Genomic DNA, 26236 nt, shown 5'->3' with positions numbered 1-26236 from the left:
TAAACATGATATATATGTTGTTTTTTGGCATTTGTATTTTTTTTACTATTTAATGTTTTATTTTCATTTATTAATTATTTTTGTTGCGATATTGGAAAAATCGAAATTACTGTTCACTTATATATATACACACACACACACACATATACATAAATAATAATTAATAAATTAATATTTTTTTATTATTGTTTTTTTCCATAATAATATATTTTTTTAAATGTTATTTTACCTTTTTATTTCTTCATTTCATTTTTTTCCCCTTTTTTAATTATTTTTATTTTGTTTTTAATTAATTATTTTCATTTTTATTTAATTAAAATAATTTTAATGAGTTCATTTATTCATTTAGTTTTTACTGTATTTCTTCATTATTTATATTATCTATTTATAACAGTAAAAGCCCCAATTACTGTTCACACAAATGTTTTGGTAAAAGTTTTTCTTTAGCATTTTACCTACTTACTGTATTTATTTAAAATATTATTTTACATTTTTATTTAAATTAATTGTGAATTGTTACTGGAATTAATATAAATCAAAATAAATTAATGAATTAATTTTTATTGTTTTTAATGTTTTGATATTTTCAGTTATTAATTATTTTTGTTGTGGTATTTTAAAAATCTAAATTACTGTTTACTTTTCACACAAATATATATTCATTATTTTTTTATTTTACTTTTTTATTATTATTTTATATTTAATTGTTTTTTAAATTTATTTTTTTATTAAGTTTTTAAAAATGTATGAATACAATAGTGTTTGTTGAGCAGCAAATTAGAATGATTTCTAAAGGATGATGTGACCAAAAGACTGGAGTAATGATGCTAAAAAAAATTCAGCTTTGATCACAGAAATAAATTACATTTTAAAATACATTCAAATAGAAAACAGTTCTTTTAAAAGGTAAAAATATTTCAAAATTTTACTGTTTTTGCTGTACTTTAAATCAAATAAATGTTCTTTAAAAAACAAAAAAATCTTACTGTTAAAAAACTTTTGATTGGTAGTGTATGAAAACATTTATTGTATGCTAAAAATCTCAAAACACAGTAGAAACTTTTTTAATGTAACATTTTATATATATTTATATATATATATATATATATATATATATAATTTGTGGGTGAACTATCCCTTTAAATAAGTCTTCAGCTGTGGACAGAGTCTCTAGAGCATGTCATAAGATGCTCTAGCTAAAGATAATTACATCAACCTATTAGAAACACGTCACTGATTCAGGAACCACTATAAACACGCTGACTCAGACTCCTAACAACTCATAATGGATCTCCGGTTCTCCTGCAGTCAGCAAATACCAGAAACACATTCACACGTGAGGCCCAAACTAATAAAGACTCTAAAAACAACAAAACCCACAGCGGAAATTAAAAATGACTATACCTCAGGGAGAAAAAACATACAGAGAAAGACTACTGTATATCTGATCACCTCAAACTCATTCTAAAGAACCAACAAAGCTTTTAAAGCAGCAGCAGTTATGAGTGATGAGTGAGCGGACGTTCTGATTGGTGGTGGAGGAGGAGTGGGCGGAGACTAGAGCAATCAGCCAATGAGAGTGTGAGCAGGTCTCAGCTGCATGACACACCTCCTTCGCCATTCAGGAAAATGCGGATTTGCTCACTGAAATAAATTACATTTTAGCATAGGTTCACATAGAAAATAGATCTTTTGAATGGTAATATATTTTAACATTTTTACAATATTTTTTAACAAACAAATTCATCCTTGCTGAGCAGAAGAGACTTCTTTTAAGATTTTGACTCACTGTTTGACTGCAGCTCGTTTGAGTCTCAGTGGCATTATGGCACTCAGTGGCATATTTTGTAACATCTATATAGTTTGACTTATTTTTACTATTATTATTTTGAATTAGTTTTAATTTTTATATTTTCCAAGTTCTATTAAAGTTTTAGTTTTTAGTTCATGCGCTTTTGTCACTTTTATTAACATCTATATAGTTTTTACTTATTTTTAGTAATATTTTGAATTTGTTTTCATTTTTGAATTTTCCTTTTCATTAAGGTTTGTCATTTTTATATTTTGTGAAATCTATATAGTTTGACTTATTTTTTTATTAACATTTTGAATTAGTTTTAATTTTTATATTTTCAATGTTCCATTAAAGTTTTAGTTTTTTCATGCGCTTTTGTCACTTCTATTAGTTTTATTAACATCTAAAAATATTTTTAGTAATATTTTGAATTTGTTTTCATTTTTAAATTTTCCGTTTTTCATTAAAGTTTGTCATTTTTATATTTTGTAACATCTATATAGTTTGACTTATTTTTACTATTATTTTGAATTAGTTTTAATTTTCATATTTTCCATGTTCCATTAAAGTTTTAGTTTTTTCATGCGCTTTTGTCACTTTTATTAACATCTATATAGTTTTTACTTATTTTTAGTGATATTTTGAATTTGTTTTCATTTTTAAATTTTCCTTTTTCATTAAGGTTTGTCATTTTTATATTTTGTAACATCTATATAGTTTGACTTATTTTTTATTAACTTTTTGAATTTTAATATTTTCCATGTTCCATTAAAGTTTTAGTTTTTTCATGCGCTTTTGTTAGTTTTATTAGCTTTATTAACATCTAAAAATATTTTTTACTTATTTTTAGTATTATTTTAAATTAGTTTTCGTTTTTATATTTTCCGTTTTCTATTACTACAATAATTTTGTTTAATATATATATATATATATATATATATATATATATATATATATATATATATATATATATATATATATATATATATATATATATATATAAACACATACATACACGGAATTCTAAATAGAATTGTATTAGTTATATTTTAAGGCAATCCTGTTTTCAGTTGCTTAAAATACTGAAATAAATTTTCAACTCATGTTTAAATGCCATAAAACCTAATATGTGTACATAAAACGTACTGTTAATGAAAACATGATACAGAAATGTCTTCAATGTTTGTGCGTCTCCGATGTGATTCATCTGTGGTCCTTTACTGCCACCTGCTGTAAGAACAGAGAACATGATTGGTCTAAACGACGAATTTTCAAAATTGATTTATTTTCTGGAAAACACATAATATTCTAACCTCGTTTCATCATCATTTGAGCTCGAGTAAAGCGTTTCTGAACGTTATTGTGTATTTGTGATCAGGCGGAAGTCAGCGGCAGCTCAGCTGTCACAGGTTTTGACGTCACCAGGGTCTTTCCTCGTGTGTGGCTCCGTGAGGGTCATGCAGTCAGTCTGATCTCTTGTTATTATTATCATTTCTCTGGTCTGATATCGTGTCGTGTCGTTTTAATCTCTCTCGTCATGATGGGCGGCAGCAGCAGCAGGATCGCGGCTGGTTTGGGCGCGGCGCTCTTCGTCGGTTACTGCATTTATTTCGACAGAAAGAGACGGAGTGACCCAAACTACAAGAACAAACTACGAGAACGTGAGAGCATCTATCTATCTATCTATCTATCTATCTATCTATCAATAAAGCATCCGAAAACCAGATATAGTGAACTAACGTTAGACTAGATAAGGTTGACTAGTTAACCTTCTGTACTGTATGTACAGTGCCTTGCAAAAGTATTCATACCCCTTCATTTTTGTCACATTTTGTTTTGTTGCAGCATTATGTTAAAATGCTTTAAATTAGTTTTTCCCCACATCAGTTTACACTCCATGCACCATAATAATAATAACAAAGCAAAAAGCAGATTTGCAAATTTGACAAATTTATTAAAAACCAAACACTGAAATAAGTAGATTGCATAAGTATTCATACCCTTAACTCAGTCCATAGTTGAAGCAGCTTTACAGCCTCAAGTGTTTTTGGGTCTGATGTGAGCATCTTTGCACATCTGCATTTGGCAATTATCTGCCATTCTTTGCCTCACCTTTTCACCTCTCCATCTCTGTCAGCTTGGACATTTTCTAGAGTCCTAGTTGTTCCAGTCGTCTTCCATTATGGAGAATGCTTCTGTCAACCTTCAATGCAGCAGATTTGTTTCTGAACTCTTCTCTAGATCATCGACCTGAACGCAAGTCTGTCACTGAGCTCTACAGGCAGTTATCTTGGTTTTTGCTCTGATATGCATTTTCAGCTGTTAGACCTTTTCTGAGAGGTGTGTGTCTTTCTAAATCAGACTCATTCAAATGAATTTGCCACAGTTTAACTCCACTCCAAGTGTAGGAACATCTAGAAGCAATATGAATGCTCCTGAGATAGATTTCGAGTGTCCCAGAAAAGGGTATGAATACTTATGCAACAGGATCTTTTCAGTTTTTTATTTTTAATAAATTTGCGCAAGTGTTAAAAACCTATTTTTTGCTTTGCCGTTATGGAGCAGGGAGTGTAGATCAATGTGGGGGGGAAAAAAAGTAATTTAAAGTAGTTTAACATAAGGCAGCAATGTGAAAAAATGAAGGAGTATGAATAATTTCGCAAGACACTGTAAGTAATAATGTAATAATGAGAATGTGATTTTGTTTCAGGAAGAAAAAAGCAGAAGGTGGCTCAGGAGAAAGCTGGATTATCCAGGGTAATTTCACCCACATTTATGTCACAGATGTAATTTTTTTCTTAATATTGTGAATTATAGCCATATATAAAGATCCCTAGTGATTTTAATCTTTCGTATCTGTTTCTGTTCAGTTACCAGACCTGAAAGACGCCGAAGCCGTTCAGAAATTCTTCCTCGAGGAGATTCAGCTTGGAGAAGAGCTGCTGGCGCAGGGTGAGATCTCATCTGTTAACTGTGTTTTAGTATTACTGAGATGCTATTATTCGTTTTAGTAATATTTTGAATTAGTTTTCATTTTTATATTTTCCCGTTTCCATTAAAGTTAGTTTTTTTGTGCACTTTTGTTAGTTTAACATCAATATAGTTTACTTATACTTATTTTTCGTAATATTTTGAATTATTTTTCATTTTGTTTTTCATTTTCCATAAAAGTTTTTATTAGTTTTTTGTAAACATCTATATAGTTTTTACTTATTTTTACTGATATTTTAAATTAGTTTTTTTTTTAAATATATTTTCCGTCTTCCATTAAAGTTAGTTTTTTTATGCGTTTTTCTTTTTTTTTTCCGTTTTAACATTCTATATATTTCTTACTTATTTTTACTAATATTTTAAATTAGTTTTAATTTTTATATTTTCCGTGTTCCATTAAAGTTTTTTTTTTGTGCGTTTGTCATTTTTTTGTTTTTTAACATTATATATATATATATATATTTTTTTTTTTTTTAACCTTATTTTTAGTAATATTTTGAATTAGTTTTTATTTTTATAATTTCCGTGTTCCATTAAAGTTTTAGTTTTTTTGTTTGTCATTTTTTTTTTTTTCGTTTTTTTAATATAGGATACATAAGATATGTAATATGTACTGTATATAAGATATATCTATATATCTTAAGTTTTTATATATATATTTTTTTTTAACTTATTTTTAGTAATACTTATACTTTACTTTAGTAAATTAGTTTATTTTATTATTTTCTGTCTTCCATTTTTTTGTGTTTGTCATTTTTATTAGATTTTAACATCTATATAGTTTTTACTTATTTTTATTAATATTTTGAATTAGTTTTCATTTTTATATTTTCCGTTTCCCACTGCAGTTTTAGTAATTTTTATTCGTGTAACATCTATTTTATTTTACTTATTTTTATTAGTATTTTGAATTAGTTTTCATTTTATTATTTTCTGTCTTCCATTAAAGTTTTATTTTTTTGTGTGTTTGTCATTTTTATTAGATTTTAACATCTATATAGTTTTTACTTATTTGTAGTAATATTTTGAATCAGTTTTCATTTTTATATTTTCTGCTTTCCATTAAAGTAAAATTGTGCATTTGTCATTTTTATTTGTTTTTTTTAACATCTATATAGTTTTTACTTATTTTTAGTAATATTTTTAATTAGTTTTAATTTGTCTATTTTCCATGTTCTATTAAAGTTTTAGTTTTTTGTGCCTTCTTGTCATTTTTATTCATTTTTTAAACATCTATATAGTTTTTCCTTATTTGTAGTAATATTTTGAATTAGTTTTCATTTTTATATTTTCCGTTTCCCACTGCAGTTTTAGTCTTTTTTTTTTTAGTACATTTTTTTTAACTTATTTTTATTAGTATTTTGAATTAGTTTTCACATATTTTTATTAGTTTGTTATTTTAACAGGGCAAGTTAAACTAAAAATAGAAATGTTGGATTTCAGAGTGAAGTATACATTGTAATACTTTAGAATTTGAGTGAGCTCTCTGAATGAAGTCCTTGAAATTCAAAAATGTAGTTCTAGAAAAGTCCTAGAATTTCATTTCGTGCTATCTCTACGAACTTTTATATTGATATGAACCCTCTGTCTGTCTGTCAGGCGACTACGAGAAAGGCGTGGATCATCTGACGAACGCGATCGCCGTGTGCGGTCAGCCGCAGCAGCTCCTGCAGGTCCTGCAGCAAACGCTTCCTCCTCCAGTCTTCCAGATGCTCCTCACCAAACTGCCCAGCATCAGTCAGGTGACACACGTTTGCAATACAATTCAAATCTGAAATTCCCAACTGCAAATCTAATGCTTCTGTCCTCTAACGCTGTGTGCAGCGCATCGTCAGCGCTCAGAGCGTCAGTGACGACGACATCGAGTAGGAGACCTCCGGGCAGCTCTGTGACATCACTTCCTGTCTGCTTCGAATCAGTCAAATGGCTCTGTCCCGCCCTTTCCATCCAGTTCTCAAACACTGAACGCACTCATACGGATTTAAAAGAAGCGTTTAGGATAAAATGTCATATAAAAAAAAAAGTTTTGTTTTGAATTTGAGCTTCTGAGTTTGTCCTTTTGAAGTTGACGTGTTTTCGGTGTATTTGAATGACAGAAAAGCATGACCAGTTCATTTGTTTTACTTACAATAGCTTCACAAAATCATGAAATATGCAAGAAATCAACATGTGGACGGGATGTTTACAGTGTCCTTCGTCTGTCATCGACTAACGCCGAACGCAGCCGAGGGACGCGCTGCTGTCATTTATCTGTGTTCATGTATTTAAGTTATTTTTAAAGGCTGTGAGACGTTTAATGTGGTTTTGTGGGATATGAAGCACGTTTAAAGGTGCTCTGTTTCAAGTAGGGGAGAGTTTTCTCTTTTTTAACTCCAAAATAAACAAAAATCAATGTGTCAGTCACTCATGTGCCTCCATTATGTGCTGCGTTTAGATTTTTGTGATGCACAATTGCAATTTAAAGCAACAGATCATCTAAAAATGATGACAAACTTCACATGCCCATTAATATTAATTCATTAGACATCATAAACTAACACTGCAGACAGCATTTAGTAATCGAACCGGATATTAATTTTATTTCTGGGCAACAATTAATTGTGATTAGTCACGCATTTACATTTAGACATTTAGCAGACACTTTTTTATCCAAAGTGACTTACGAAAGAGGACAATGGAAGCAATCAAAAACAACAATTAAAATAAAAACTCTTAATATAGGGGTGTATATTATGTCTAAATAAATACACATGCATGTATATATTTAAGAAAAATGTTATGTTTATACATTAAACACTTATATACATATAAATTATATATTACATAACATGCTGTATGTGTGTGTCTATTCATAAGATATTTTATATATATATATATATATATATATATATATACACAGTACATGCATTATTTAAACAAAAACTTTTATTTTGAATGCAATCATTTGAACAGCACTAATTAGTTCATAAATATACTTTATATATATATTATATTATTAATAATTAATAATCCACAATTTTGAAAAGAAGGCAGCAAATTTAGTTGTCAAAATTGTCTTAACATTTGTTAAACAAGTGATGGGGACAATTATGTTAATTATGATTTCATATTACATAATATATGTAAATACGTGTCTAAAATTTAAATTAAATCCCACTCTTGGTATTTATATATTATTAAGAGTTTTTTTTTTTTTTTTTAATTTTTGCTATGTCAGGCCATAGGACAAAAACAAACAAAAAACATAATATAATTAGTTAGGTACCCTTTATATTTTCTCAAATATCAGACTTCACACACTATATAAATATATGAATTTCTTCTTCAAAAATGGCTTTTACAAAATAAGCATTTTATTACTGCTTGTTTGTCAATTATCCATGTTGTAACAATGCTAAATAATTCTGCTTTTGGTCTGTCTACAAAGAGCATTGGCAAGGTAGTTATCTGACACGATACAAATCGTTCGTTACATCTAACATGTCGATCGTTGAAAAACTTTTGTAACGTTTTAAAACTGATTTCAACAAGTCAAAACAACCGCGACATATAAATTAAGCTCTTACCTGCTCATAAGACAATATATTTACAGCTATCCGTCGTTCTTTCGTTTCGTTTTGATGTCGTTAGTGAAATTCGCGCTAAAAAAAAATGATTACCTGTAATTACTATCAGCGCTGCGCCTCAATCATCAGATTCATCCGCGTCGAATCACGCCGCCGAAGCACAACTCACGTGACGATGACCAAAACAATCTTCCTCCGCGAGTCATTTGTAGCAAGTTAGTTAGCAGTAAACCGTTTACCTCACCTGAATATGTTCCTAGATTTGTGTTGGATGTTATCTTTGGAATTAAAATATTGATATTTTATTTGTAAACATTTTTTTTCTCTTATTTAGTTAAATTTATTGTCTTATTTATTTGCTAAGTGTTGTGTAAACATGGCTGAAGACCTGGAAATCTGAGGACCAGACAAACCGATTCAGTTAGGGAGTCATTTACGCTGGAACCGCTCCTATTGATTCAAGCTCGTAATTTTGATCAGTTTAAGCGATTCACTAGCAAAAAACTAGATCAAAAAGCCATTTTAGAATTTCGACATCGCTTGTAATAAAAAGCAAGTGTAGGTGAAAGAAACTGCTTTTCGAAACTCATAATCAGTTGAACCATTCGCAAAATGGTTAACTTTTTTCGAAGCACTCTAACCGAAACGCAAATTATTTGTTTCAGATCGGTACTTCAAATTATGTATCGCAAATCATTTGATTTAGATTGGAACTTTGCGTATTACGAATAATTTTATTCTTCAAGGCACGTATTGCGAATCATTTGATTTAGATCGAAACTTTGGAGCGGATTTGTGAATCATTTCGCAAATTGAATGATTCCAAAGTCCCGATCTGGTTCGCGAAATCTTTTGATTCAGATCAGAATTTCGGCGCAGACCGTGAATCATTTCATTCAGATTTAATGTTCAAAGTGCATATTGCGAATCGTTTTTATGATTTAGATCGGGACTCGGAACGGGTTCGTGAATCATTTTGCGAATTGAATGATCCGCGCTCCGAGTCCTGATCTGAAATGATGTTTCGCGAATCATTATTCAGATCAGGATTTCCGGAGCGCAGATCGTGAATCATTTAATTTAGATCTTCAAAGTACATTCTGCGAATCGTTTTTGTGATTTAGATCGGGAACGGGTTCGCAAATCATTTTGCGAATTGAATGATCCACGCTCCGTCCTGATCTTAAAATGAATGTTTGGGCTTCATTATTCAGATTGGGGCTTGAACCATTTGATTTAAATCGGAATTTTGGAACAGATTTTCGCGCTCCAAAATCCCATTCTGAAGGGTTTGGAAACAATTCAAATCAGGACTTCGGTGCAGGTTCGCGAATCATTTGATTCAGATTGGAATTTTGGATCGCGAATCATTTGATTCAGATCAGAATTTCGGATTGCGAATCATTTGATTCAGATCGGAACTTGGTGTGGTGTTCGCGAACCGTTTGATTCAGATCGTAATTTCGGAGCCCGAATCACGAATCATTTGATTTAGATCAGAACTTATGAGCCTGAATCGCGAATCATTGATTTAGATCGGTATTTCGGATTGTGAATCATTGATTTAGATCGATCGGGCTTTGGAATGTGGATCACGAATCATTTGATTCAGATCGGAATTTCGGATTGTGAATCATTGATTTAGATCGGTATTTCGGATGACGTATCATTTGATTCAGATTGGAATTTTGGATCGCGAATCATTTGATTCAGATCAGAATTTCGGATTGCGAATCATTTGATTCAGATCGGAACTTGGTGTGGTGTTCGTGAACCGTTTGATTCAGATCGTAATTTCGGAGCCCGAATCGCGAATCATTTGATTTAGATCAGAACTTATGAGCCTGAATCGCGAATCATTGATTTAGATCGGTATTTCGGATTGTGAATCATTGATTTAGATCGATCGGGCTTTGGAATGTGGATCACGAATCATTTGATTCAGATCGGAATTTCGGATTGTGAATCATTGATTTAGATCGGTATTTCGGATGACGTATCATTTGATTCAGATGGGAACACGGTGTCAGGTTCGCAAATCATTTGATTCAGATCGGAACTCGTTGGGGTTTAAAAATCATTTGATTTAGATCGGCTCTTTGGAGCATGGTTCACGAATCATATGATCAAATCAGGACTTCGAAGCGTGAATCATTTGATTCAGATCTAAACTTCGGAGCCAGTATAACAAATGTTTTTTTTCTTTCTTTTTTTTATTAAACAGTACAAGACATTAGACCATCAAGGCAGTACAGTTGTAAAAAAAAAAAAATAAATAAACAAAGGAAAAACACACAAATACAAATCCCGAATACAAATACAAAATTAACTCTTTTTGTAAAACCAGTTTTACTACAAATTTCATGGTTAAACTATGGTTAATGTAGCAAATCCATGGTTGAACTATAGTAACCATTGTTTTTTTTTTCACCCTATAAAGACATATAGGATGAATATAGAATTAGTTTTCACTGCTTTAAGATGAACAGAATGTTGTATAGTTTCCATGTACCTGTCTAGATCAACTTTGAATAAAGAAAAGAGGTTTAGAGACATTGTTTTGTTTTGTATGTGAAATTTAGCTAGCAGGAAACACAAATATAAGTAAGTTCTATTTTCTATATTCTCTTTTGAGTAGTCAAACAATCCAAAGAAAACATCTTTAAAACAGAAAGAAAAGTTACTTACAAAATGAGATGAACATTAATAAATCTGATCAAAATGGCAAACAAGTGAATGAATCAGAAGAGACGAAAACAGCAACTCACTTCAATGTCTGACTTGTATTATAAATACATCCATAAGCTTTTTGTGAAATTTGGATGAACTCATGAATCGATTGATCTCTTCATATTTAAGGAGAGAACTATAGTTTTCAATGTTGGTCATCGCTTGTTATGATTTTCAAAGGTTTGTAGAGTTTACACATGTCTCTACCAATATCAGACACTTCTAAATTGTTCCTAACAATAATTTTGATCAAACAAATAATGTCTGCCGTTGTCTACACCAATGCCAAAATCAAACTTTTGCACTGAAGGGACACATTTAACAATGTTATGGGTTGTTACAAAATAAAAAGACAGAAACATGTGTGTTTAATCACATTTTTACTTGTGACATAAGAACACAAAACTTGTAAAATATAAGCACAAGCATTAGATATGAACATTAGGTTTGTTTTTCTTGTGTTTAAATTTCTTTTTCTGTCCTTTGCCACTTTTGGCAGTAGGATCTGCCGTCTCTCCTTTGAACGATGAAGGTTGTGTTGGTTTCTTTCCTTTCTTCTTATTTCTGAATTCTTGCTTCTGCCCTTTGAATCCTGAAGGTCGGCCTGAAGGAGTTTTCTTTTCTTTTTCCTGCTTCACAGATCGTTTCACCCTGATCCTTCTCTCTTGTAATCTGGATCCGTCGAGTTTCAATGCCAGCATTACAGAATCTGGGCTCTGAAACAGAAGGAAACGATTCAGTGAGCTTTACCACCAAGATTCGTACAGATACTGTAATGAAATTCCAGGACTATTAAGGACTTCAAGCACTATTTTTTTATTTATTCAATCAGAGATCTCACTTATCGAACAATGTCTCCCATAAAAAAATAAATAAAAAAAAGTAATAAAAATATACTAATTAAAAAATAAAGTGAAGCACATGCGAAGTATTACTACTAAAGTATTACGAAGTATCCAACACATTTTCTATAGTAAAACCACTGTTATTATTCTTAAGGAATTTGTGCTTGTGCATAGTTTTTTTTTTTTTTTTATATAACTACTGTAGTAATGATTTGATGTTTTCCACAGTTTGAGAAAAAAATATCAGGAAAAAGATTTACGAAATCTCTCTGAAATCCTAATGTTAACAAATGATTTGTGCTCCGAAGTTCCGATCTGAATCAAATGATTTGCGTTCTGAAGTTACGATCTGAATCAAATGACTTGCGTTCTGAAGTTACGATCTGAATCAAATGATTTGCATTCTGAAGTTACGATCTGAATCAAATGATTTGCGTTCTGAAGTTACGATCTGAATCAAATGATTTGCGTTCTGAAGTTACGATCTGAATCAAATGACTTGCGTTCTGAAGTTACGATCTGAATCAAATGATTTGCGTTCTGAAGTTACGATCTGAATCAAATGATTTGCGTTCTGAAGTTACGATCTGAATCAAATGATTTGCGTTCTGAAGTTACGATCTGAATCAAATGATTTGCGTTCTGAAGTTACGATCTGAATCAAATGACTTGCGTTCTGAAGTTACGATCTGAATCAAATGATTTGCGTTCTGAAGTTACGATCTGAATCAAATGATTTGCGTTCTGAAGTTACGATCTGAATCAAATGACTTGCGTTCTGAAGTTACGATCTGAATCAAATTATTTGCATTCTGAAGTTACGATCTGAATCAAATGATTTGCGTTCTGAAGTTACGATCTGAATCAAATGACTTGCGTTCTGAAGTTCCGATCTGAATCAAATGATTTGCGCTCTAAAGTTCCGATCTGAATCAAATGACTTGCGTTCTGAAGTTCCGATCTGAATCAAATGATTTGCGCTCTAAAGTTCCGATCTGAATCAAATGACTTGCGTTCTGAAGTTCCGATCTGAATCAAATGATTTGCGCTCTGAAGTTCTGATCTGAATCAAATGATTTGCGCTCTAAAGTTCCGATCTGAATCAAATGATTTGCGCTCTAAAGTTCCGATCTGAATCAAATGATTTGCGCTCTAAAGTTCCGATCTGAATCAAATGATTTGCGCTCTAAAGTTCCGATCTGAATCAAATGATTTGCGCTCTAAAGTTCCGATCTGAATCAAATGATTTGCGCTCTAAAGTTCCGATCTGAATCAAATGATTTGCGCTCTAAAGTTCCGATCTGAATCAAATGATTTGCGCTCTAAAGTTCCGATCTGAATCAAATGATTTGCGCTCTAAAGTTCCGATCTGAATCAAATGATTTGCGCTCTAAAGTTCCGATCTGAATCAAATGATTTGCGCTCTAAAGTTCCGATCTGAATCAAATGATTTGCGTTCTGAAGTTACGATCTGAATCAAATGATTTGTGTTCTGAAGTTCCGAACTGAATCAAATGACTTGCGTTCTGAAGTTCTGATCTGAATCAAATGATTTGCGCTGCAATGTTCCGATCTGAATCAAATTATTTGCGCTCTAAAGTTCCGATCTGAATAAAATGACTTGCGTTCTGAAGTTCTGATCTGAATCAAATGATTTGCGCTCCGAAGTTCCGATCTGAATCAAATGATTTGCGCTCCGAAGTTCCGATCTGAATCAAATGATTTGCGCTGTAAAGTTCCGATCTGAATCAAATGATTTGCGCTGTAAAGTTCCGATCTGAATCAAATGATTTGCGCTGTAAAGTTCCGATCTGAATCAAATGATTTGCGCTGTAAAGTTCCGATCTGAATCAAATGAATTGCGTTCTGAAGTTCTGATCTGAATCAAATGAATTGCGTTCTGAAGTTCCGATCTGAATCAAATGATTTGCGCTCCGAAGTTCTGATCTGAATCAAATGAATTGCGTTCTGAAGTTCTGATCTGAATCAAATGAATTGCGTTCTGAAGTTCTGATCTGAATCAAATGAATTGCGTTCTGAAGTTCTGATCTGAATCAAATGATTTGCGCGCCGAAGTTCCAATCTGAATCAAATGAATTGCGTTCTGAAGTTCCGATCTGAATCAAATGATTTGCGCTCCGAAGTTCTGATCTGAATCAAATGAATTGCGTTCTGAAGTTCTGATCTGAATCAAATGAATTGCGTTCTGAAGTTCTGATCTGAATCAAATGAATTGCGTTCTGAAGTTCCAATCTGAATCAAATGATTTGCGCTCCAAAGTTCTAATCTGGATCAAATGATTCACGATCAGCGCTCCAAAGTTCTAATCCAAAGCAAAGGATCTGCGAACCCGCCCTGAAGTTCCAATCTGAATGAAATGATTCATGATCAACGCTTTATCGTGAATCATTTTATTTAAATCATTCAATTCACTAACTGATTCACAAACCCGTTCCACTCTAAATCAAATGATTCGCGATTCGATTGGAGCACTTTGAAAAAGTGAATCACATGCTTTTTAAAATTGTTACAAATGATGACGAAATTCAAAAATAAACGACTCTTTTAATTTGATGAATGATCGAAGTCACGAGTTTGAATCAATCGGAGCGGATCTAGCATAAATGACTTGAGTTGGTTCATCTGTTCCTCTTTTAGCTGACATTAGCTGAATGTTAATGTTTACTTGACCGTTTACTTGATCAAAACCAGTCAAGATTTGACAGCAAAAAGACATGTGAATCACCTGCTGAAGGTTTGTACAATTATACTAAAAGAGCTTTTACTGGATAAAAACAATCATAAGATGAAATGCATGGAGTAGATTGAGTGTGAAAAAGGTTTAAGAATAAAGGTTGATCATGTTGATAATATGTGAGGTGAAGCGTTCTCATCAAATATGAAACAGTAGGCTTTACCTCAAACAAAATGTAGCCGAAGCCCTTCCCCTTCCCAGAATTTCTGTCTCGCACCAAACGCACGGCCTCCACGTTCCCACACTCCTCAAAGTGTTCGCGTAATGGAAGCTCCGTTATATCTGCCATTAAAACAAACAAAATGTTAAAAGAGAGACTGCGGAGTCACAGAAGATGTGTGACGCACTATAGGAAGATTTTACAAAACTGTTACTCACCATATGGTAAATTTCCCACAAATATGGACCTTTTATGATCATGTTGCTAAAAAAAAAAATTTAAAAAGGATTATTATACAAGCACATTTAAAAGAGGAGTTCACTTCCAGAACAAAAATTTACAGATAATGTACTCAGCCCTTTGTCATCCAAGATGTTCATGTCTTTCTTTCTTCTGTCATAAAGATATTGTTTTTTGAGAAAAACATTTCAGGAATGTTCTCCATATAGTGGACTTCTATGGTGCCCATGAGTTTGAACTTCCAAAATGCAGTTTAAATGAAGCTTCAAAGGACTCTAAATGATACCAGCCGAAGAAGAAGGGTCTTATCTAGCAAAACGATTGGTTATTTTCTAAGAAATGTACCATTTCTGTACTTGTCTAGCTCTGTGATGCACACTCTGTGTACTCCGGTTCAAGACAGTTAGGGTATGTCAAAAAACTCCCATCTTATTTTCTTCTCCAACTTCAAAATCGTCCTACATTGCTGTTTTACCTTTTTTTGTAAAGGCCATTTGACCTTCTTTGCATGTTCACTTTGTAAACACTGGGTCGGTACTTCTGCAGCGATGGAGGATGGTTTTGAAGTTGGAGGAGAAAATGAGATGGGAGTTTTTTGACATACCCTAACTGTCTTGAACTGGAATACAGAGAGTTCAGGCAAAGCTAGACCCTTCTTCCTCGGCTGGGATCGTTTAGAGCTCTTTAAAGCTGGAAGTTCAAACTCGGGGCACCATAGAATTCCACTATATGGAGAAAAATCCTGAAATGATTTCCTTAAAAAAACAATTACTTTATGACTGAAGAAAGAAAGACATGGACATCTTGGATGACAACGGGGACGGAAGTGGAGTAACCTTTTAAGGACACTTACTCCACTGTTTTTAGAGACACGATCCACTCGGATATGAAAACCCGGCTCGATCTCCTTCCCGTTCCTGCACAAGAATCAAATGTTTTCGACAATATTAGAAGTAATCCATACCACTCCAGTCCATCAGTTAACATCTTGAGAAGACAAAACCCAAAACAAATCCATCATTAAGACGTTTTGAACTTAAATCCAACTCTGTAATCCATAATAACGCTTCCTCCATTGAAAAAGTGGTCTGGTCTGAATCAGGAGAGAAATCTGCACAGATCAAGCACCGTTTGCAAGCCAAAACAGCTCTAAACAAATTTGTGGCTGGATTTTGATGTGAGAGACAACAGGAGGAACCGTTATTTTTTTCAGTTAAAAACGTCTTGATGGATTAATTTCAGTTTTTGTCCTCTGCAGTGAATGGGTGCCGTCAGAATTAGAGTCCAAACAGCTGATAAAAACATCACAATAATCCACAAGTGATCCACATCACACCAGTCCATCAGTTAACATCTTGAGAAGACAAAAGCTGAAACAAATCCATCAACTAAAATACATTAAGTTCATAATCCATAATAACGCTTCCTCCAGTGAAAAAGTGGTCAGATTAAGCGCCGTTTACAAGACAAAACAGTTGAAAACATCTCAGATTTTGATGTGAGAGACAACAGGAGATGGACTTTTTCATTGGAGGAAATGTTATTATGGATTATGGACTTGTATTTTAGTTAAAAATGTCTTAATGATGGATTTGTTTCAGCTTTTGTCCTCTGGAGTGAATGGGTGCCATCAGAATGAGAGTCCAAACAGTTGATAAAAACATCACAATAATCCACAAGTGATCCACACCACTCCAGTCCAACAGTTAACATCTTGAGAAGACAAAACATGAAACAAATCCAACCTTAAGACGTTTTAAACTAAAATACGAGTCCGTAATCCACATTAACTCTTCCTCCAGTGAAAAAGTCCATCTGTTGTCTCTCACATCAAAATCTGAGCTGTTTTGTCTTGTAAATGGGGCTTAATCTGACCACTTTTTCACTGGAGGACACGTTATTATGGATTATGGACGTGATTTAAGTTAAAAACATCTTAATGATGGATTTGTTTTGGGTTTTGTCTTCTCAAAATTTTAACTGATGGACTGGAGTGGTGTGGATTATTCGTGGATCATTGTGATGTTTTTATCGGCTGTTTGGACTCTCATTCTGACGGCACCCATTCACTGCAGAGGACAAAACCTGAAACAAATCCAACATGAAGACGTTTTTAACTAAAATATGAGTCCATAATCCATAATAACTCTTCCTCCATTGAAAAAGTCCATCTCCTGTTGTCTCTCACATCAAAATCTGAGCTGTTTTCAACTGTTTTGTCTTGTAAACGGCACTTAATCTGACCACTTTTTCACTGGAGGACACGTTATTATGGATTATGAACTTAATGTATTTTAGTTGATGGATTTGTTTCAGCTTTTGTCTTCTCAAGATGTTAACTGATGGACTGGAGTGGTGTGGATCACTTGTGGATTATTGTGATGTTTTTATCAGCTGTTTGGGCTCTAATTCTGACGGCACCCATTCACTGCAGAGGACAAAACATGAAACAAATCCAACATTAAGACGTTATTAACTAAAATAGGAGTCCATAATCCATAATAACTCTTCCTCCAGTGAAAAAGTCCATCTCCTGTTGTCCCTCACATCAAAATCTGATCTTTTTTGGTTTATAAACTGCTTGATCTGACCATTTTTTCACTGGAGGAAGTGTTATTATGAATTATGGGCTCGTATTTGTGTTAAAAATGTCTTAATGATGGATTTGTTTCGGCTTTTGTCTCACAAAATAAAAACTGATGGACTGGAGTGGTGTGGATTATTCGTGGATTATTGTGATGTTTTTATCAGCTGTTTGGACTCTCATTCTGACGGCACCCATTCACTGCAGAGGACAAAACCTGAAACAAATCCAACATTAAGACGTTTTAAACTAAAATACGAGTCCATAATCCATAATAACTCTTCCTCCAGTGAAAAAGTCCACCTCCTGTTGTCCCTCACATCAAAATCTGAGCTGTTTTGTCTTGTAAATGGGGCTTAATCTGACTACTTTTTCACTGGAGGACACGTTATTATGGATTATGGACTCGAATTTAAGTTAAAAACATCTTGATGGATTTGTTTTGGGTTTTGTCTTCTCAAAATTTTAACTGATGAACTGGAGTGGTGTGGATTATTCGTGGATTATTGTGATGTTTTTATCAGATGTTTGGACTCTCATTCTGACGGCACCCATTCACTGCAGAGGACAAAACCTGAAACAAATCCAACATGAAGACGTTTTTAACTAAAATATGAGTCCATAATCCATAATAACTCTTCCTCCAGTGAAAAAGTCCACCTCCTGTTGTCCCTCACATCAAAATCTGAGCTGTTTTGGTTTATAAACTGCTTGATCTGACCATTTTTTCACTGGAGGAAGTGTTATTATGGATTATGGGCTCGTATTTGTGTTAAAAATGTCTTAATGATGGATTTGTTTCAGCTTTTGTCTTCTCAAGATGTTAACTGATGGACTGGAGTGGTGTGGATCACTTGTGGATTATTGTGATGTTTTTATCAGCTGTTTGGGCTCTAATTCTGACGGCACCCATTCACTGCAGAGGACAAAACATGAAACAAATCCAACATTAAGACGTTATTAACTAAAATAGGAGTCCATAATCCATAATAACTCTTCCTCCAGTGAAAAAGTCCACCTCCTGTTGTCTCTCACATCAAAATCTGAGCTGTTTTGTCTTGTAAATGGGGCTTAATCTGACTACCTTTTCACTGGAGGACACGTTATTATGGATTATGGACTCGTATTTGAGTTAAAAACATCTTAATGATGGATTTGTTTTGGGTTTTGTCTTCTCAAAATTTTAACTGATGGACTGGAGTGGTGTGGATTATTTGTGGATCATTGTGATGTTTTTATCAGCTGTTTGGACTCTCATTCTGACGGCACCCATTCACTGCAGAGGACAAAACCTGAAACAAATCCAACATTAAGACGTTATTAACTAAAATATGAGTCCATAATCCATAATAACTCTTCCTCCAGTGAAAAAGTCCACCTCCTGTTGTCCCTCACATCAAAATCTGATCTTTTTTGGTTTATAAACTGCTTGATCTGACCATTTTTTCACTGGAGGACATGTTATTATGGATTATGGGCTCGTATTTGTGTTAAAAATGTCTTAATGATGGATTTGTTTCGGCTTTTGTCTCACAAAATAAAAACTGATGGACTGGACTGGTGTGGATTATTGTGATGTTTTTATCAGATGTTTGGACTCTCATTCTGACGGCACCCATTCAACAGTCAATACTGTAAATAAACTCATACCATTTTAGAGCGTCAGTGGCTGCCGCTTCTTCTTTGAAGATGACGTAGGCATTAATATTCTGTTTTTTGGGATTAACCTTCCTCCTAGAAATGAAGAGGCAAAATCAGTATTTTAATTATCATTATCGCTCACACTAAACTCTTTACTACAGGATGCTACACTTACTGGATTGCCGCTACTTTACGCAACATAGTCGGGTCATCTCCTACCTGCAAAACACCTCTGTTAAAACTGTTAAACTTGACATAATGATATACAGTTGAGGTCAAAAGTTAACATCCCCCTTTAAGAATCTGCAAAATGTTAACTATTTTAGCAAAATAAGAGGCATCATACAAAATGTTAACATGTTAGTGTTTATTTAGTACTGACCTGAATAAGATATTTCACATAAAAGATGTTTACAAATAGTCCACAAGAGAAAATAATAGTTGATAATGGTTCAAAAGTTTACATCCCCTTGATTCTTAATACTGTGTTGTTACCTGAATGATCCACAGTTCTTCAGAAAAATCCTTCAGGTTCCACAAATTCTTTGGTTTGTCAGCATTTGTGTATTTGAACCCTGTCCAGCAATGACTGTATGATTTAGAGATCAATCTTTTCACACTGAGGACAACTGAGAGACTCATATGCAACTATTACAGAAGGTTCAAACACTCACTGATGCTCCAGAAGGAAAAACCATGCATTTAAATCCGGGGGGTGAAAACTTTTGAACAGACTGAAGATGTGTATATTTTTCTTATTTTGTCTAAGAATCATATTTTTTTTATTTAGTACTGCCCTTTTGAGGCTACAGAAGATACTTTACATGTTTCCCAGAAGACAAAATAAGAAAAATATACACATCTTCAGTCTGTTCAAAAGTTTTCACCCCCGGATTTAAATGCATGGTTTTTCCTTCTGGAGCATCAGTGAGTGTTTGAACCTTCTGTAATAGTTGCATATGAGTCTCTCAGTTGTCCTCAGTGTGAAAAGATTGATCTCTAAATCATACAGTCATTGTGGGAAAAAGTTGAAATACACAAAAATGCTGACAAACCAAAGACTTTCTGAGACCTGAAGGATTTTTCTGAAGAACAGCAGGCAGTTTAACTGTTCAGGACAAACAAGAGACTCATGAACAACTATCACTAAACGAAAAAACACAGATGTGGATCATTCAGGTAACAACACAGTATTAAGAATCAAGCGTATGTAAACTTTTGAACTACTATCAACTATTATTTTCTCTTGTATGTGAAATATCTTCTTCAGGTCAGTACTAAATAAACAACAACATGCATTTTGTTTGATCCCTCTTATTTTTGCAGATTCTGAAAGGAGGATATAAACTTTTGACCTCAACTCGACAAATAATGACCAGAGCAGAAGACGAACCACTGAACGGAAGCGGACCGACTCGATAACTCCAGCCTGCTTGAACAGAGACAAAAGATTCTGCAAAAACAAAACACAACACAGGATTTTAGTGGAAACATCAATGTAGATTCATTTTTGTTCTTTAAGCTGTGTGTTATAACTGAAGGACCTTTTTTGTGCAGCTGGGAGGCAGATTTCCTACAAACACGGTCCGTTTCATTTTGATTCGCTCCTCTGCCATGTTCTTTACTGTTTTTCTTTGTTTGAAGGGCTGCACAACTTCTGTCGCTTCATCCGTCACATCTGGACGCTTGCGTTTGACTTTCTTCGCAGTTGTTTGTCTTTCATCATCTGCATTCTGTAGAGCGCTCTCTCTGTGGATTTCAACATTTTCGGTTATGATTAATTTTTAATTTTTTCAATCACAGAAATGTTTAATAATAATAATAATAATAATAATAATAATAATAATAATAAACAAGCAAAAAAAATAAGACAGAAAATAAAATAAAACAGAATAAGGACCAAAAATACATTTATACTTTTAAATTTAATTATTTGTACTATTATGTAATTAATTAAAAAATATTATTTTAAAATAAACTGACTTACATGCTAATAAATCATTGAGTAATTTATGGTTTTATTAAAAATAATTATTTGCACATAGTTTTTGTTTGCAAACAACTTATAGTTAACAGAGCAAAAAAAAGTTCCAGATCAGTCAAAAGTATTTGAACAGTAAGATTTGTAAAGTTTTTTTTAAAGAACTTGATTCGAAGTACAGCAAAAAGAGTCAAATTTCAAGGTATTTTTTACCATTTAAAATAACTGCTTTCTATTTAATAATGTTTTTAAAATGCATTTTATTTTTATGATTTCAAAGCTGAATTTTTTAGCATCATTACTGCAGTCTTCAGTGTCACATGATCCTTCAGAAATCATTCTAATATGCTGATTTGTTGCTCAAAAAACATTATTATTATGTTGAAAACGGCAGCGTAGAATTTTTTCAGGTTTTTAAATGAATAAAAAGTTCAGAAGAACAGCACTTATCTGAAATAGAAATCTTTTTAACATAATAAATGTCTTTAACATCACTTTTGATCAATCTGAAGCATCCTTGTTAAATATAAGTATTCATTTCTATAATGTCTTTACCAAAAAGAAAAAATAAATTATACTGACTCCAAACTTTTTAAAAAATTTTTTTTCAGATTTCAAATAAAATGCTGACTTTTAGATCTTTTTATTTATCAAATAATTAAATATTGATGATAATAATAATAATAAATGTTTCTTGAACAGCAAATCAGTATATTAGAATGATTTCTGCAGAATCATGTGACACTGAAGACTGGAGTAATGATGCTGAAAATTCAGCTTTGATCACAGGAATAAATTACATTTTACAATATATTTAAATTAGTGGTGGGCCGTTATCGGCGTTAACGTGCTGCGTTAACGTGAGACTCTTATCGTGCGATAAAAAAAATATCGCCGTTAATCTATTCTCAAATTTGGGTTGGGAGCTGGGTCTAAACTACGCAAGATATGATGACTTTCACCTTGATAGTTTAACGCGGATGTATACCGAAGACTGTAGAATATGTTCGCACGTTTAAGTCTCCTCCGCCAAAACACAGACGGGGTCGCGTCGTCCTCCATTCATAAAAACCGAATCTACTATAGCGAAATACCACGTAAATTCGTAGTTTTTTGGATTCATAAATCAAATGTTGGTCTGTCACTTAATTCAAATCGCGATATGGACTAGTGTCTGTGAAAACTGAAATGCAAAAAGACCGTTTTAATAGGAATCCGATATGTTCCGTTTGCCTAGCTTTATGTATGCATTGCGGAGACGAGCTTTTACTACAAGCATACTGAAACACACGTGACGCTCCCGGTAATTTTTGGCATTTTCATCTCACATGAACAGATAAACTCAATCTCCCAAACTGCTGTGAGTGTCACTTTTACCGTTTCATTTGAGAAAACTAGCATCATATCATACTGTATGACACAGAAACTTCACGGCAACCTGTCAAAATAAAAGTACTGTGTAACATGTAATGGGCTGGGTAGGTGTTGACGTTAAAAAAAAACACAATCTAATAGGTAGAAAATATAATTTCATTGTTAGTTAGTTAGTAAACACAAGTACATCTAATTGAACATAATTTATTTTCATCAACAAATTATCATAGAAAAGCTTTATGAGCTTTATGATCCATTCTCAAAGACTTTAAGTCATTATTTGGGTAGCACACATATTCTGAATGCCTTCATCAGAATTCAAATTAGCCATTTTAATCTAGATTAATCTAGATTAAAAAAATTAATCTATGCCCACCCCTAATTTAAATATAAATCAAGTATTTTAAACAAATAAAATATTTCACAATATTACTGTTTTTTCTGTACTTTGGATCAATTAAATGCAGGCTTGGTGAGCAGAAGAGACAAAAATTGTACTGTTCAAAAACTTTTGACTGGTAGTGAACGTCCATGATTTTCATGAGGTTTTATTAACTTCCACTACTTTTTTAAAGTTTGAATGAATGAATGAATGAATATATAAATAAATAAATATATATATTTTTTAAATTCCCTTTATTTCCAAATTTTCTATTACTATGAGAACGACTGACCTGTCCTGTATCTTCTTCTCAGCTGCTGAAAGCGTCTTGGGAGTCTTTTCCGGTTTCTGAGCCTGAACTTGACCTTTGACATCAGCCCTATCAGATGCTGCCGGTGTGACTTTAGGTTCAGCCTGATGAGAAAAAAAAAAACCCCACAGAAGAACCAACATTAGGACCAAAACGCTGTCATTTCACAAGCCCCGATCATGTTTCTCATCCGACAGACATACTTTCGGTGCAGGAACGAAGACTAAAGTATTTGCAGATGATGTGGAGGAGAATAACGATGATAAAGCTCCAGTTTTGTGTTTGTCTGGGAACAGGCTGCTGGACACCTGACCAACCGTATAATCTCCAGCATCTCCAACACCACTACTGCAACAACAACAAAGATAAAAGATCAGAAAACCAACATAAATCGAATGTACTGTGGTAATACCATGCTGTTTGGGATTTTAAGATGATAACATCTTTGAAAAACCCATGTATAATATGGGCCATTCTACAGAACTGGTGCAAACTGCTGTCCCACAACCACATTTAGAAAGCATTTACATATTTAAATCTTAGATGTTTATTACAGTGTTCATACAGGTACTGTAAAATACAGTTTCTAGCACTTATCAAGCACTACTTTTTTGATTTTCAAGAACTTCAATCACTTATCAAACAATGGCTTCTGTTTCAAATTCTAAAAAAAAAAAAAAAATGCCGATCTGATTCTCGTTTTTTTTAAAAAACCTTCATTTCAGATCAGGACTCGAAACGCGGATCGCGAATCGTTCAGTTCACGAAATGATTCAATGACTCACTCAATTGATTCGGTTCGTCTGTTATCATAACTGGTTTTATGACATTAACTGAAATAAGCGAAAAAGTATCATGTTTTTAAATTGCATGAATTTTGTGTGAAAAGATATTAAAGATATATGTGACCCTGGACCACAAAACCAGTCTTAAGTCACTGGGGTATATTTGTAGCAATAGCCAAAAATACATTGCATGGGTCAAAATTATTGATTTTTCTTTAATGCCAAAAATCATTAGGAAATTAAGTAAAGATCATGTTCCATGAAGATTTTTTGTAAAATTCCTACTGTAAATATATCAAAATGTAATTTTTGATTAGTAATATGCATTGTTAAGAACTTAATTTGGACAACTTTAAATGAGATTTTCTCAATATTTTGATTTTTTTGCACCCTCAGATTTCAAATAGATGTATCTCAGCCTAATATTGTCCTATCCTAACAAACCATACATCAATAGAAAGCTTAGTTATTAAGCTTTCATATGATGCATACATCTCATTTTTGTAAAATTTAACCTTATGACTGGTTTTGTGGTCCAGGGTCACATATACGTAATTAAACACATATTTTATAATTAAATTGTCTTTCAATATTTCACTTTTTAAGTACCTCTTCAGGCATATTGCTATTTTCAAAGGTTTTCCAAGTAAAATTTAAGCACCTTGAACACATCCTGTTATTAAGAGCCTTCTGTTACTAATTGAAATATTAGTAAGCTTAATATATTTAAAATCATCATTTATTGGGTACTTTCATTTGGGAGATGGCTATCCCAAACCCCAACCTCGAAATTTCAACTTATCAAAATATTGAAATAATTTTAATATTTTTTTTTTTACCATTGTTATTTTTTATATAAATTATGAAACATATGTAAAAAAAATAAATAATAATAATAATAATAATAATAATAAAAGTGTGCTGTTTTAGTCTATTGGCTGAGACAGATTTTAACTAAACCCATAAATTTATGATCAGGACATATTCCTGTGTCCCTCTCTCTCTGATAGTTAGGAGGTTTGAGTCAATGGGCCCCATCAAAGTCTGTGTGTCACTTTAAGGAACGTCACTACCCAATACCATTTTTCTATAATTATACACTGTTTTTGGGAGCTATTCCATAACATTTGAATACATATACATTTTTTTGAAGAGTTTTGGTTGTTTTTTGGGTGTTATCCCAGTAAACAGTCAAGACCAAAACATGTCATCATTGTTTCGGCAGTGACAAAAGGGAACACATAATCCTTTATTTTGGGGAAATAAACAATTTTAGTACAGTTACGCAATATTTTTTGTATTTTAGTATGTTTCAGTGGTGTCTTAGTATAGATTAAAATTCTGTAGTGTGATGTGGTCACTACCAAAACACAGGATGTTTTGTCAAAAATAAAGTCTACTGAATGATCAACTAAGATCTTACGATAGTTTTTGGTCCAATGTTTATTCAAAGCAATGCATTCTTAACTTTGAAATCAGTATGATCAACTTTTTGCCTTCCAAAAAGAAAAACTGCATTCAAAATACATCAAATCTCATAAATCACACTTTAAATATTGTTAAAAAATCAATTGCTATGGATTTACCTTTGAAAAAGTTGTAATAAAATAGCAAAAATATATATTTACAATCTAGACGCAAGCAAAATCTTAACAGGTCAATATAACCCTTCTAATTAAATGATTATTATTACTGTGTTTCAGTAGTGACAAATTTGGGGAGAGGACAAATATTCCAAAACTTTCTGAAAATGCAATATGAGAATTAACTGCACAGTTACTAGAAATGTGTACCTTGGATATTATACAATTTGCATACATTTTTTTTCCAACCAATTCTGTAGAATGGCCCATATATATTTATATTTCTCTCTCTATACATTATATCTATATGCACACACATACTATACCATAGTAACTCTACAGTACTATTTTTAGCAAGGGTAGTACAGTCCTAAGTAAGCTTTAATTTCATTATACAAATGTAGCATTGCAGTGCTCACTTATTTGAAGTTTATATTATGCATATATCAGTCTATAAAACCATACGAGAAAACAAACCTCTTTACAGACTGCTTCTTCTTCATGATGTCAGTCT

At 32.7% G+C, this 26236-nt stretch overlaps 2 protein-coding genes across 2 annotated transcripts; one reads left to right on the top strand and one right to left on the bottom strand.

Moving 5' to 3' along the window:
- Positions 1-3239: 3239 nt before the first annotated feature.
- tomm20b (translocase of outer mitochondrial membrane 20b) lies at positions 3240-7087 on the top strand. The gene is made up of 5 exons (XM_073826185.1): positions 3240-3456; positions 4506-4552; positions 4666-4747; positions 6386-6528; positions 6611-7087. Exons 1-5 carry the CDS (start codon positions 3333-3335, stop codon positions 6653-6655), a joined length of 441 nt encoding a protein of 146 aa, XP_073682286.1. The 5' UTR covers positions 3240-3332; the 3' UTR covers positions 6656-7087.
- A 3680-nt stretch (positions 7088-10767) lies between these two features.
- LOC141294281 (RNA-binding protein 34-like) lies at positions 10768-26225 on the bottom strand. The gene is made up of 11 exons (XM_073826356.1): positions 26200-26225; positions 23558-23702; positions 23337-23458; positions 20852-21056; positions 20701-20760; positions 19483-19526; positions 19317-19400; positions 15936-15999; positions 15061-15106; positions 14846-14964; positions 10768-11798 (listed from the first exon to the last, which is right to left on the bottom strand). The coding sequence occupies exons 1-11, from the start codon at positions 26223-26225 to the stop codon at positions 11511-11513; spliced, it is 1203 nt and encodes a 400-aa protein (XP_073682457.1). The 3' UTR covers positions 10768-11510.
- Between the last annotated feature and the right edge of the window lie 11 nt (positions 26226-26236).

Source organism: Garra rufa, chromosome 20 (genome assembly GCF_049309525.1).
Source record: "Garra rufa chromosome 20, GarRuf1.0, whole genome shotgun sequence".
Lineage (NCBI taxonomy): Eukaryota > Metazoa > Chordata > Actinopteri > Cypriniformes > Cyprinidae > Garra > Garra rufa.
The sequence above is the reverse complement of the archived record's forward strand: the minus strand, read 5'-3'. Positions and strand labels throughout refer to the sequence as shown.